Source organism: Hevea brasiliensis, chromosome 8 (assembly GCF_030052815.1).
Source record: "Hevea brasiliensis isolate MT/VB/25A 57/8 chromosome 8, ASM3005281v1, whole genome shotgun sequence".
NCBI classification, from domain to species: Eukaryota; Viridiplantae; Streptophyta; class Magnoliopsida; order Malpighiales; family Euphorbiaceae; genus Hevea; species Hevea brasiliensis.
In genome coordinates, this window is record NC_079500.1 from 48,113,972 (window position 1) to 48,126,018 (window position 12,047).

Consider the following 12,047-nt stretch of genomic DNA (forward strand, 5'->3'; position numbering starts at 1 on the left):
TTTAATGTTACCAATATGTCACATTTTATAACCTTTTTGTATTGGTACATGTTACCAAATTCATTTCCATGTATATTGCGTTTTATTGCAATTTATCGGATCCCGGAATACTAATTTGACCTAGCCGGATGACCTAGTTCCCTCGGCTTTCGGGTTTTGGTCAAAACTACAAACTTGTAGATCTATGTCTTATTGCATGTGGGGCAAAATTTCAGGTCATTCTGAGTTTACTAGATCAAGTTATGGTCATTTTACTATTTCTGGTCAGAATGTACCAAAATTGGTCACTTTAGGTTATTTTAGGTCAATTTTGGTTCGGCCAGTTTTTTGACCCGAACTTGTGCAAGCTTTTTGACTTGCTTATGGTCATTTTTGGGCTTTGGTGTCTTCATAAGACTTGTAGATATATGTCTTAACTATTCATGGTCAAAATTTCAGGTCAATTGGACCTGTTTTGAGTAAGTTATGGCCAAAATACTAACTGCTGCCCAAATGGTCAATTTTCAGGCCTTAAATGCACTAATCCGGATTTGGTCACTTTTCAAGTTACCTTACAAGCAGAATTTTGGTAAGCTTCCTTCATGAAAGTTGGCACATTTTGTGCCTAGTTTCACCTCCAATTAGTCTCATATTAATTGGAGCCACACACTTAAGGTTCTAGGCCCATAACATAAACTGCCCTATTGCATTTTATTCATTACTCATCAAATGACACTTTTAACATTTACCAAACTAAACATTCATGCCAATTCTGGTTTGTACCATAACCTATACACAATTCAAAACATATTGTTGGTCATTTTGGCAGCTTACAATCACACTCAATATGCACCATATAGTACATAATTTTTCAAACTCAAATTACAACAATTCAATCACCTAACCTAGCTCATTTACATGTCCAACCTCACACCATCATACATATACACAAGCTGCCATAACAAGTACCACAATTCAACATTAATATTCCATAAACCAAACATAAAATAACATTTTTATGGTTCACCATTCAAGCTGCCGATTCATATATCACACTCCATTAATGTCCAAGCTTCCAAATTCAAATATACATTCACAATATACTTAGTATACATCACCCAATTTATTCCTACACATATAAACACATAATCAACCCTTTAATCTACCATTTACAAGCAAGAATAAACTGTCCTCAAGGAGTTTCCATGGCTGCCAAAAATACACCTCTCCCTTTAAACATCAAACCTAAAAAATCTCTCCATAATTCAAGTACCCATAACATTCTTACTAACTTTAATGAAGCCATAACCCAAAAACACAAACTTACCACTTTGGAAACTCTTCAAAATCTCTCCAAAACTTGGTCTTCTTGTTGCCTATCTACTGCCCAAGGTGTATGGACAATCTTTAATGGAGGAAAGTGCCAAGAAAGGAGCTTGAATCTCACATGCATGGAGCTTCAAACCATGCGTCAATGGAGTTTTTTGGGAGCAAATTTCTGCTGGTTCTAAGGTTGAAGATGAAGATGTGTATTTTACCCAAGATGATGAGTTAGTGGTCCACTTTGATGGGTGAGTGGAGCACTAAGCTTAAATTAAATATTAGTTTAATATAAGATTTCATTTTCCCACATTAAGCTTCTCATTTTTGCTATTTACATTAGGTACCACTAATTTAATTTTTATGACATTTTTAAAGTTTAATATCATTTATTTTTAATGGACATTTAGGTCAAAAGACAACTCGAGGTGTCACATGACCACAATGCCCCTGTTCGGGTTGTATTCCCGATTTTTCGGTAACACCGGGTTTTGTCCCTTTTTCGATTTCTCACTTTTCTTTGTACTAATTAATTAATTTTTCTTTGATATTTATAATGGTATTTATACTTCAATAGGTGTCTATCTAAGTCCTAAAAATATTTTTCAGGGTTCCCCGAGATCCAGGGCTAGTCAACGGTCCACGCCGTGACTTCCCGGTTCGGTCACCCAACGCTAGGGTTCTCGGCTCGCTTAACTTGGTTACATTTCTTTGCTATTATTTTTCCTTTGTTTTTCTTATATTTTCTTTTCTTGTATTTCATTATTTTATGTCTCCTCACTCATATCGAAGTGTAGTTCTAGGCATCATAGCTTTCCGGACAACACTGGTCACTGAAACAGTAGAACGCACTACCGAACTTAAGGGTGTTACACAAGGTGTTCAGATAAAACATTTAGTGTTTGGACAAGTTGTTGCTTGGATAGGACAGGAGAATGAATGAGTATGAATTGGTTACATGCTAAAAGTATGCCCTATATTATCACCGGGAATATAAGACATATTAGGTGGCACCTCCATAAAGAATGGAGGGAATTGAGTTGATATGACCCAGCGAAATCCTGTCTAAAACGAGAAAGGTACTATCCTCGACTCTATAAATATGATCAATATCAATGTTCAAGGTACATAATTCTATTATCTTCTTCTTTTTGTTGGTATTTGCTCTCTTTAGCATCTATTAACTTGAGCATCAGAGTGGCTTAACTTAGACCATCGACCTCACCATTTTCTCTCGTTGTAGATGGTACTCCAACCATTCATTGACCCGAGAATTTCAAGCAACATCACTTTGGTTCTTTGGTTTGGTATAAGTTAAATTTGATTCAATTTAATTTGAATTTAATTTCAACAGTATCATTTTTTTTTTAAATTTCGATTGGATTCAATTCCATTTTTAAGTTTGATTTAAGCTACTTAGGCAACTTTTTGACAGGTTAATTTAGTTAAATCTATAATTTAATTCCAGTAATTTAAAAATGAAATAATTTAATTCTTGATACTGTCATTAAAATTATAGTTAATTTTTTGTTAAACTCAGCAAAATTATTAAAATATCATTAACTCTATTTCAAGCTTAAAACAATTTAATTTCTGAAGTTTTAAAATTATAAATACTAAATTGTAGGTTTAATTAAACATAGGGAATTAAATTATTAATAAAATAAAATATCAAAGACTAAATTTTTTTCGGATTGAAAATAAAGTCAAGGAAAATTTACTTGTTTTTGTTAGAATTGAGGGCACTTAAGTAGAATTCTAATTGTAGAGATTAAGTTGCACAATATTAAAATTATAAAGATTAAGTTGTAGGTTTAATAAAATCTCAGGGACTAAATTGTAATTTATCTTTTTATAAGAGCGTCTAAAATGCAGTATTAAAAATGACGTTGTTGTGACATCTGAAGTGACTGAAACTGGGCAGCCCAAACGACGTTCTTTTCGCATAGGGTTACAGCTTTGATTTGTCACTCATTGCCGCTTCCTTCTTCTCTCGAGTCTCTCCTTAACATTCTCCTTCACTCCTTTGCGCTCGCTATTCATCTATTGCTGTTGTTACTGACAATGGCAACTAGACAGGTCGTTTTCCCAGCAACCACAGTACCTTTTCCAGTAGCGTTCTCTCTATCTCAGGTCGCCGTCGTCGATCAATCTCCTTAATGCTTAGTATTCTTAAAGTTTTTTTGCTTAATTTCTGATGATGTTTTATTATATTAGTATGATACTGTTAGGTTTTTTTTTATTTACTTTCTTTTATTCCAAGTGAAATTTCCTATTGCTTAATACAAAATAGTTTTAGTTGCTTAATTGTTGAAGGAAAATGGAGCCGATAGAGATGCCTATTATTAATTAAGATCAATGGTTATTAATTTGTGTGCTCTTATTGTGATTTTGGTATTCGATTTGCAATATAACCTTCACTCTATTAGACTACGAGGCTTTTGTTCTCAGGTTTGCAAAATCAATCCAGTTGCTTTGGTTTTATACAAAGGTTTGATGGGTTTGGGTAGCAGTAATAAAAAAAGGGTTGGTGGGTTCGGGTAGTATGTGAGTAGCAGTATTCGAACTTGGGACGGGTATGGATAGCAAGGAGTGATTTGTAATCAGATTTGGGATGGGTGTGATTTGTAAGGATGTTTAACGGATTTGGGTTTGGTTAGCTCAAAATTTGCTGCTAACAGTGTTGTCAAAACTAAATCAAACTTATGTTTATGAGTGTGTTTTTGTGACTTTTGGTTTGGTCAGTGAGATGGGGGCTAAGGAGAAGAAAGTGTTGAAGAACTTGAAGAAGGTTTCTTCGTCTCAATTATCTAATGAAAAAGAGCCTGCTGATTTCTTGGTGGGTTCATTTTTTTTTTCACACCGAAATTGCCCTTTTGTTTTTTATTTTTCATTTACACATTTAATTTTATTGTCATTTTAATTTATTTGCGTTTTGAAGCCCTTAGAGGGTGGACCTGAGCACAAGCTACGGCTACCTAAACAAAAGGAGCAGAAAAATATTGCTACTGTGTTATATATTGGTCGGATACCACATGGTTTCTATGAGAAGGAAATGGAAGGTATTTTTACATTTATTTAATGTATGAACATGCAACATTGATGCAGTTATTGTGCTAGTCAATTATGCTAATTTTTATTTTTATTATTTTTTTTGCACAGCTTACTTTTCCCAGTTTGGTACTATCAAGAGATTGAGAATTGCAAGGAATAAGAAGGTTCGATGTTAAATTATCTTAAGTGTTTTTGCTGTAGGATGAAAAATGTGTATCGATGTTGATGTGACACACACGTATATGAATATGGAATTTTTGTGGGTTCAAGTCTTTGTTTTGGATCTTTTCTTGTCTGGTTGATGATTATCTTTTATATATTAATAAATTAAAAGGTTGTGTTTTAATTTTATTGTTTATTTCTTAAAAATGGCCCTCAGGTGTGAATTTGGGAAAGGTTTTTAGTTAATCAGAAAGAGAATGATAAATATAAGAACTGTAGAAATTATGACTGGTTATTGAGAGCCTAATAGGGATTCAAGATCATAATTATTGATAACATATCCCTCTTATGGCGTGATTGTTGCTTAGGCCACTTTGAACTTAAAGTTGGGGTTTCATGGATCTTCCTTAAAAACTGCCTGGGGATTATTCTGCTTTGTTGCACCTCTAGGCCTAATTAAGTCAATATGTAGTTTGCATATTAAGAATTTTATTATGTTTTTCTTGCTAGTTCTGGAAATCATATAATTGTTACCATGTTTGTGGGCTGCTGTATGGGCTTCAACTAAATCTGGATTGCATTTGTTTTTTGGAAATAAATGTATATCCTTCTAACATTTGACAAACCACTAAACTAGATTTCTACCATTTTAGTATAGCATTTTATGACTAAATAAACCATAGTTACTTGGAATGCGGTACGTAGTGGGTCGTGGTATGGGAATAGGAACGCTATTGGCCACTTGGTTACTTTTTGGGTACTTGAAGGGTAGGTCTAGTTGGTTCGCTTTTTTGGATTGCTTTACATTTGAATAGTATTTTGCATTCATTGAATGTAAAATAATGATCTTTTATACTTTTTATGTAAAATTTTATTTTATAATTTAATTTAATATTATAATTTTACTAAATATAGAAATTTAATATATTTTATTATTGTATATAATTTAATTGTATACTCAATTCAACTAAACCTTTATCCCAAAAATTTGGGGTCGGCTATATGGATTCTCTTTCTCCACTCTAAATGATTTTGGGTTAAATCCTCGGAAATGTAATTTAATTGTATATTTCATATTTTTTATAAATGTAATTAGAAATTTGGTGTATTTTACTAATGTTAATACTTATTATCAAAATTTTTCTCATAATATGTTTTTAGAATTAAAATTTTTTAATATTATAAATAGTGTAAAAAGAGTCCTACTTAAAATTATTTATCCAATTAAAATAGGAAGTATTAATTTTAATATTTAATAAATTTATAATAAAAATTTTATTTATAAACTATTAAAATTTAAGTGATATTAAAAGTTAATATTTTAAATATTATAAAAAAATTAAGACTTTTATATATGTTATAGATAGATCATAAATATAATAATTTGTTTAATTTTAAATATATTAATTAATACTTTTATTCTTTACAATATTTTTTTAAAATAATAATTATAATTTACTGTATGAATTTATTTAGTTATTTTAAAAATGAGAGTGGCAATCTAATATTTCATTTTTTATTTTTGAAAAGAAATGATAATATATTAATTAATAATATTAATGGGTTTCTTTTTTTAAATCAAATTGCTAGAAGCTTCTAGCTTCTACATGGCACCATATAAATTACACATGTTACAGAGAAAGAATTAGTCCCCTATTCAGCTTTATATTCATCAACACCGACACTTCCTCTACTTTCCAATCTCATCTTCTTCGCCCTTTCTCATTTTAAAAGGTGATTTGTTGAGATTTTCACAGATTCATGGTGATTCTGTTGGTTATGATTATGTAGTTTCATCGCAAGCTCCCAGCAATGTCATAAGCATTAGCACCCATAGAAAATTGAAGTTGAAGCTCACCACTGTGAACAAAAACAGAAAATCAATAATTTGAATTATAATTCTTCAAATTCTTTATATTTCTTCTCCTTACGTCCATTTCTCCTTTGATTTTGTGTTCACAATGGCACTGTGTTGAGTTAATGGGTTTGCTAGAATTTAGCAATTCAGATTGCGTCCTGCAGCGTTTTGGGACCCAAACATCCTGCAATTTGGGACTCACGATTTGGAATGAGGAACCAAGGGGAGGTAGATGAATCTGCAAACTATGTCCTTGTATAACCTGAAGTGTCTCGAGTACGGGGAAAAGGATTTGTAGGCTTCTCCAAGTTCTCTAATATCTCATGACAGATCAATTCTCACATGATATCATTATGGATTCTCAAACTTACATACTAAAAGTACTATAGTTTTTTTTTTTTTTTTTTTTTTAAGCCAATTGTGTCTTTAATGTAATATGGTGGTAGTAATTTTGGTATCACTCAATCTGTGTTGTTTACAGACTGGAAAATCAAAGCATTATGGATTCATTGAATTTGCAGATCCTGAGGTACAATTCATTGTAGTGGAATTTGATGTCAAAGCATCTGTAGTATGTCATTTTTTGTTTCATTTGATGATACCTCTTTACTGGTTGCAGGTGGCTGAAGTTGTTGCTGAGTGTATGCATAATTATCTATTGTTCGAGCATCTTCTGCAAGTCCATCTTATCCCTCCAGAGCATGTTCATCCAAAATTGTAAATCTTTTTTCTTTTCTATTACATATTAATTGCTATTTATCACATGGGAATGAGTTGATATAGCATCTTACCCTTCCTTTTGTTGAAATATTAATTCAAAATTTTTGGCTAATTAAGAACAAAGGGCTGAACTACTTAGAAGGATAATTTTTCTGTTTTAAATTATTTCTTGGATTGGATTTTTGACAGGTAAGCTGTTGAACAGTTTCTCTTAAATTTAATATAGAAATGGAACATTTGTGTGCATGGAAATGCACCTGCATCAGGAATAATGTCTATCATATTAATGGAATTGCATGGTTACTTTGTGAACTGTGAGCACAAGCACTTATCTTATATCATGAAAAATGAGATCTGGGTGATGTGCTTGTCCTATTTTAAATTCATGGATGGATGCATCAAAATGAAAGTTTAAGGTTTTGTAACTTCAATGCTCTTGCTGTTTAAAGTTGGATCATTTTAGAACTATATCAAATCATTCAGGTGCCATTGAAATGAATCAAGGTTGTATATTACAAAAGTCTTGTTATAGAATTTAGGGGTAATGTCCATACATGGAATAATACAGACTTAAGTAGATTGTAATTCACTTCCCTCATCATTTAACATGTAGTGACTACTGCAACTGTAGTTTTAATGTTCTCTTCACATTGCTCATCCATTTTTCCTCTCTTTTTTCCCCTCAACATAGGTGGAAAGGTTTTAATTATCAATATAAACCATTGGACCGGGTCCAAATTGAGCGAAAGCGGCAGAACATGGTATAAAATGTGGATAAGTGACAATTCAGGCTGATTATATTTTGATGCTTAAGAGAAAGAGGCTTCTCTTCCTCCTCCTGCTTTTCTTTTCATTTTTTCCCTCTTAGTTTTCTTTTTTCTTATGTTATTTATCAATCAAAATAAATATTTCCTGTGATATGGCTGCTCAGGATAGAACACTTGAAGAGCATAAAAAGTTGGTGGAAAAGATTATGAAGAAAGGTCAGAAGCGGCAAAAGATGATAGAGGCTGCTGGTCTTGATTATGAGTGCCCAGAAATTGTAAGAAGCCACGACCTATCTTTTTGTCATCTCATTGCTTATATGAAAATATAAATCAGAGAAAAAAAAAGGCTAGCTGGATTTCACTTGTTACATTGCTGATATCAGGATCTAGAACTAAAGCTAATTCTAAATTTAATCAGTTAAGTTCACTAAATTGCAAGATATGGTCAGTTGCACAAGAAACAGGTGCATACTTGGGAGTGTCTGCAGCACAATTGTCGTGTTATTTTTTGTCACTCTTAACCACATGTGAATGACATGAAATTAATTGTGATTGCTTCTTAAGTAGGTTGATACTCTTAATAATTACTGTAATTGAAAAAATCAATTTGTCTTCAGTTCAGTCTTGTTTAAAAGGATTACAGATGCATCCAATTTGGCACAAGTTCTTTCAGTTTATGATGACTTTATTTGTTAGCACATTATGCCCTAAACCAAATTATGGTCTGCCTTTAATTTTGTTCCTGCATGTAAGTAATCAAAGTACTGTTGTTTTTCAGGTGGGTGACGTACAGCCTGCTTCCAAAAGGATCAAGTTTGATGAAGATTAGGCTTTTGAGGAAATTTCAATGGAAAATATTATGAAAATTTTGTTTCAGCGCAATTATCTTTTTCATTTAACGTGGATGAAAATTTTGACATGCTTGCTCCACTTTTCTGCTCGGGTCATTACAGGTAAACAAATAGGCAACTTTCATGAAGTAGGTCATTGCCAGAAATTCTAACTAAGCTGTGTATCAAAGAATCAGCAAAGCAACCTATATGAAGCTTATGTGAACTGCGTTTTGTTTACTTCTGCATAGGTTTCTAACAGTATAATGCTCCGTTACTTAACTGACGTCCCCACAAATGTAGATTTTCCCTTTTAATATTATTTTTGTAGTACGAACAACCAAGAAAGGAAGAAGATAAACAATTTGAGTATGTATTTCTTCAATTGAGGGTTCAGTAGCAGACTGATGATTTGTCCATCTTTCCTGGTTCCTTTACACAAACAATAAATCTTGCCTTTCAAATTGGCACAGAAGCAGAAACAAATATAGAACCCTCAAGAGTTAACATGCATTTGGGCGTTACATACATGTGTACGGAAATCAATAGAAAATGTTATTTTTCACGAAAGCGAAGTCACTAAAGAAGTGTAATAAGAATGAAAATAAAAGCAGCAGGTACTCGAGCAGTAAGGAGAATGGCCACAGAGACGAAGAGCAACTGCCACACAACTCAAACCCTTGCCCATGTAGGCAAAAGGTCAATCCAACGGCTGGGATGTTGTCAGGATTTGGGTCCTGCAGCAGCTCACCCATTTGATATTTATCAGAGGACCCATTTCGCTTTTCTTGTTCTTGACCTTTGGGTTCTCGGAGAATTGTTGTTATTTGGCGCAAAAGGAGAAATCTCGATTCGATTTTGGAGATTTTGAGATGGGTTTGTAGAAGAAAGGGAGGGAAAGAGAATTTAAGTTAAGAAATCAATGAACTTGTTGATGAGAGTGAGATTTTTAAACCGTAACATTGTTCTTCTCTTCTGTTTGTCAATGCCAATGGGAAATTTGAAACAGATTAAGATGATGGAAGGAGAGATTCCTTCATTATTTAGTTATATGCGTAACAGTTTAGTTACATTTATTAATAAGAATTTCATTATAATCAACAGTTAGATGCAAAGGTTGTATGAAGTAATTTTTCTACTTAAAAATATAATTTTATATTATTCTATTAAAAAAAACCTGTAAAATATATATTATTGAAAAAATGAAAACTTAAAGTGAAGTAATTTCTTTTGTTAATTAGGATTTTTTTTTTTTTACAAGAAAAGGGATAGGAAAAAAAGAAGGAATATATTTTATTAATTTTTTAAATGGTAAAATTTTGGTTTATTAGTTTTATTACCAGAAAAAGGGAACAAAAATTTTGATTATATTGTGGAGAAAAAAGGAAAAAAATTGTAGAAAAAAAGAAATACTTTCTTTGTTGGTTTATTTCATTGGATAGCTACATAATATAATATAGTATATTATATGGAATTTAAAATTAAAAAATATTTCAAATATTTCTAAAAAAATGTTAATATAAAATTTTAATATGACCACCACAAAATGCATTGTGATATTATCTGTGTTTTTAGGAGAATATTATCTACTTCACCAGTGCAAAGAAAATTCAAGATTTTAGTTTGAAAAAAAAAATTAATTTACCTTTATTATTACTTCTACATTTTATTGTATATAAATTACTCTAGAAAATCAATTTACAGAAATAAAATGGAAAAACCAAAAAAAGTTAATAAGTCCAATTGTTATGTATATTTATTTATCTATTTTATAAGTTTAAACTATCAATAAGATAGTTTTGATATGAATAAATTGTCAAAAATTAATTATAAAAGAGTATTTAATATAATATATGAAAATTTTTTTAGAGAAATAAAATATGTAAAAATTAATTTGTAATATTATTTTATTTAAAATATAGTATACACAAACTAGGTAATTGAGATTAAAATAGAAACAAGGATAATTTATTGTATTGGATTAAGAATTTTTATATTGGATAGGGAAAATATATAAGCAAAAAAATAAAAAATAAAATGGACAAAAGAAAAGTAAAAATAAATTTGGATTTTTCTTATAGTGGTAAAACGAAAGTTAAAATGAAAAATTGAAAAAGACACGAAGGATTAAAAAGATGAAAGGAAAAAATAGGGAGGAAAAATCGACCACAGTGGGAGTCGAACCCACGACCTTTTGATCCGAAGTCAAACGCGCTAATCCACTGCGCTATGCGGTCCTAATTTTTACCTTGGAGAGTTATATTATATTTAGAGAAATATAATTAAATTATTATTTTCACATATTACATTAAATTAAGTTAGAGCTTGATATGTGATATTTTAGATTTAAATATTTATTATTTCAATTCCCGAAAAAAAAAAATACTTGTAAAATTTTGCAATTGTATTACTAATTATTATATTTCAATGAGAGTAATTAAGAGTTAAGCTCTATTTTTTTTAAATAACTTATATATGAAAAATAATTTTTATGAAAATAATTTTTAAAAAAAATATTTTTAATGAAAATATTTTTCACTATTTGATTGTAATATTAAACTAATAGTATATATTTATGTTATGCATGTACAAGTATTTTTATATTTTAATAAAATTATTAAAATTGAGAAAATTTTACTTTTTTGAAAAGAGAAATTCGTTTTCTTTAAAAATGACTTAATTTTTTCTTTGATTAGGAAAATATTTTTCTATTGACCTATTTCTTAAATGCCCCAAACGCTAAAAAGTACAAAATATATTTTAAAAAAAAATTTCACAAAACAAATGAAACCTTAATCTTTATAGAATATATCTAACAAACAAAGATTTAAAAAAACATCGACTAAAATAGTTTCAAATAGGGTAGTAAGAGAGATTCATTCTGTTTAAGAGGTCTTAGTTTCAAACCAATATATATGTGATGGAATGCTTCTAGATGCGAGTGGGTGTGAAAGATGCAATATTCTTTGTCAGTGTGGTTAGCCTATCATTAAAAAATAAATAAATAAAATTAGCAACTGACCAAATTAGTGACTAATCCATTAAAATTAGTTGCTAATCGATTTAGTAATCGATTCAGTCGGTTGTAATAAGCCTGATTATAAATAGTAATTGATAACCAAATCGGTTGCTAAATTAATTAAACTTTAAAAAAAAACTTTTGATAAAAAATAATTAGTTGCTAATAGTAATCAAAACATAGTTGTAAAAAATTTAGTGTCTTTAATTTTATAATTTTACAATGATTTTATAAATCGATTGCTATTTGTAACTAATTTAACAATCAAAAAGTCAATTGCTAATTTTAAAAAAATTATTAAAAAAATTAAATTTTCAAATAAGAAATAAAAAATTCAA

At 30.4% G+C, this 12,047-nt stretch overlaps 1 protein-coding gene and 1 non-coding gene across 2 annotated transcripts; one reads left to right on the forward strand and one right to left on the reverse strand.

The window, feature by feature from the left end:
* The first annotated feature begins 3,190 nt into the window (after positions 1 to 3,190).
* LOC110671915 (uncharacterized RNA-binding protein C1827.05c) lies at positions 3,191 to 9,109 on the forward strand. The gene is made up of 9 exons (XM_021834543.2): positions 3,191 to 3,432; positions 4,045 to 4,138; positions 4,241 to 4,361; positions 4,462 to 4,517; positions 6,855 to 6,902; positions 6,993 to 7,090; positions 7,785 to 7,854; positions 8,025 to 8,135; positions 8,639 to 9,109. The coding sequence occupies exons 2-9, from the start codon at positions 4,049 to 4,051 to the stop codon at positions 8,687 to 8,689; spliced, it is 645 nt and encodes a 214-aa protein (XP_021690235.2). The 5' UTR covers positions 3,191 to 3,432; positions 4,045 to 4,048; the 3' UTR covers positions 8,690 to 9,109.
* Positions 9,110 to 10,853: 1,744 nt separating this feature from the next.
* Positions 10,854 to 10,927, reverse strand: TRNAR-UCG (transfer RNA arginine (anticodon UCG)). The gene has a single exon. It is a non-coding gene; the product is annotated as a tRNA-Arg (tRNA).
* Positions 10,928 to 12,047: the final 1,120 nt, after the last annotated feature.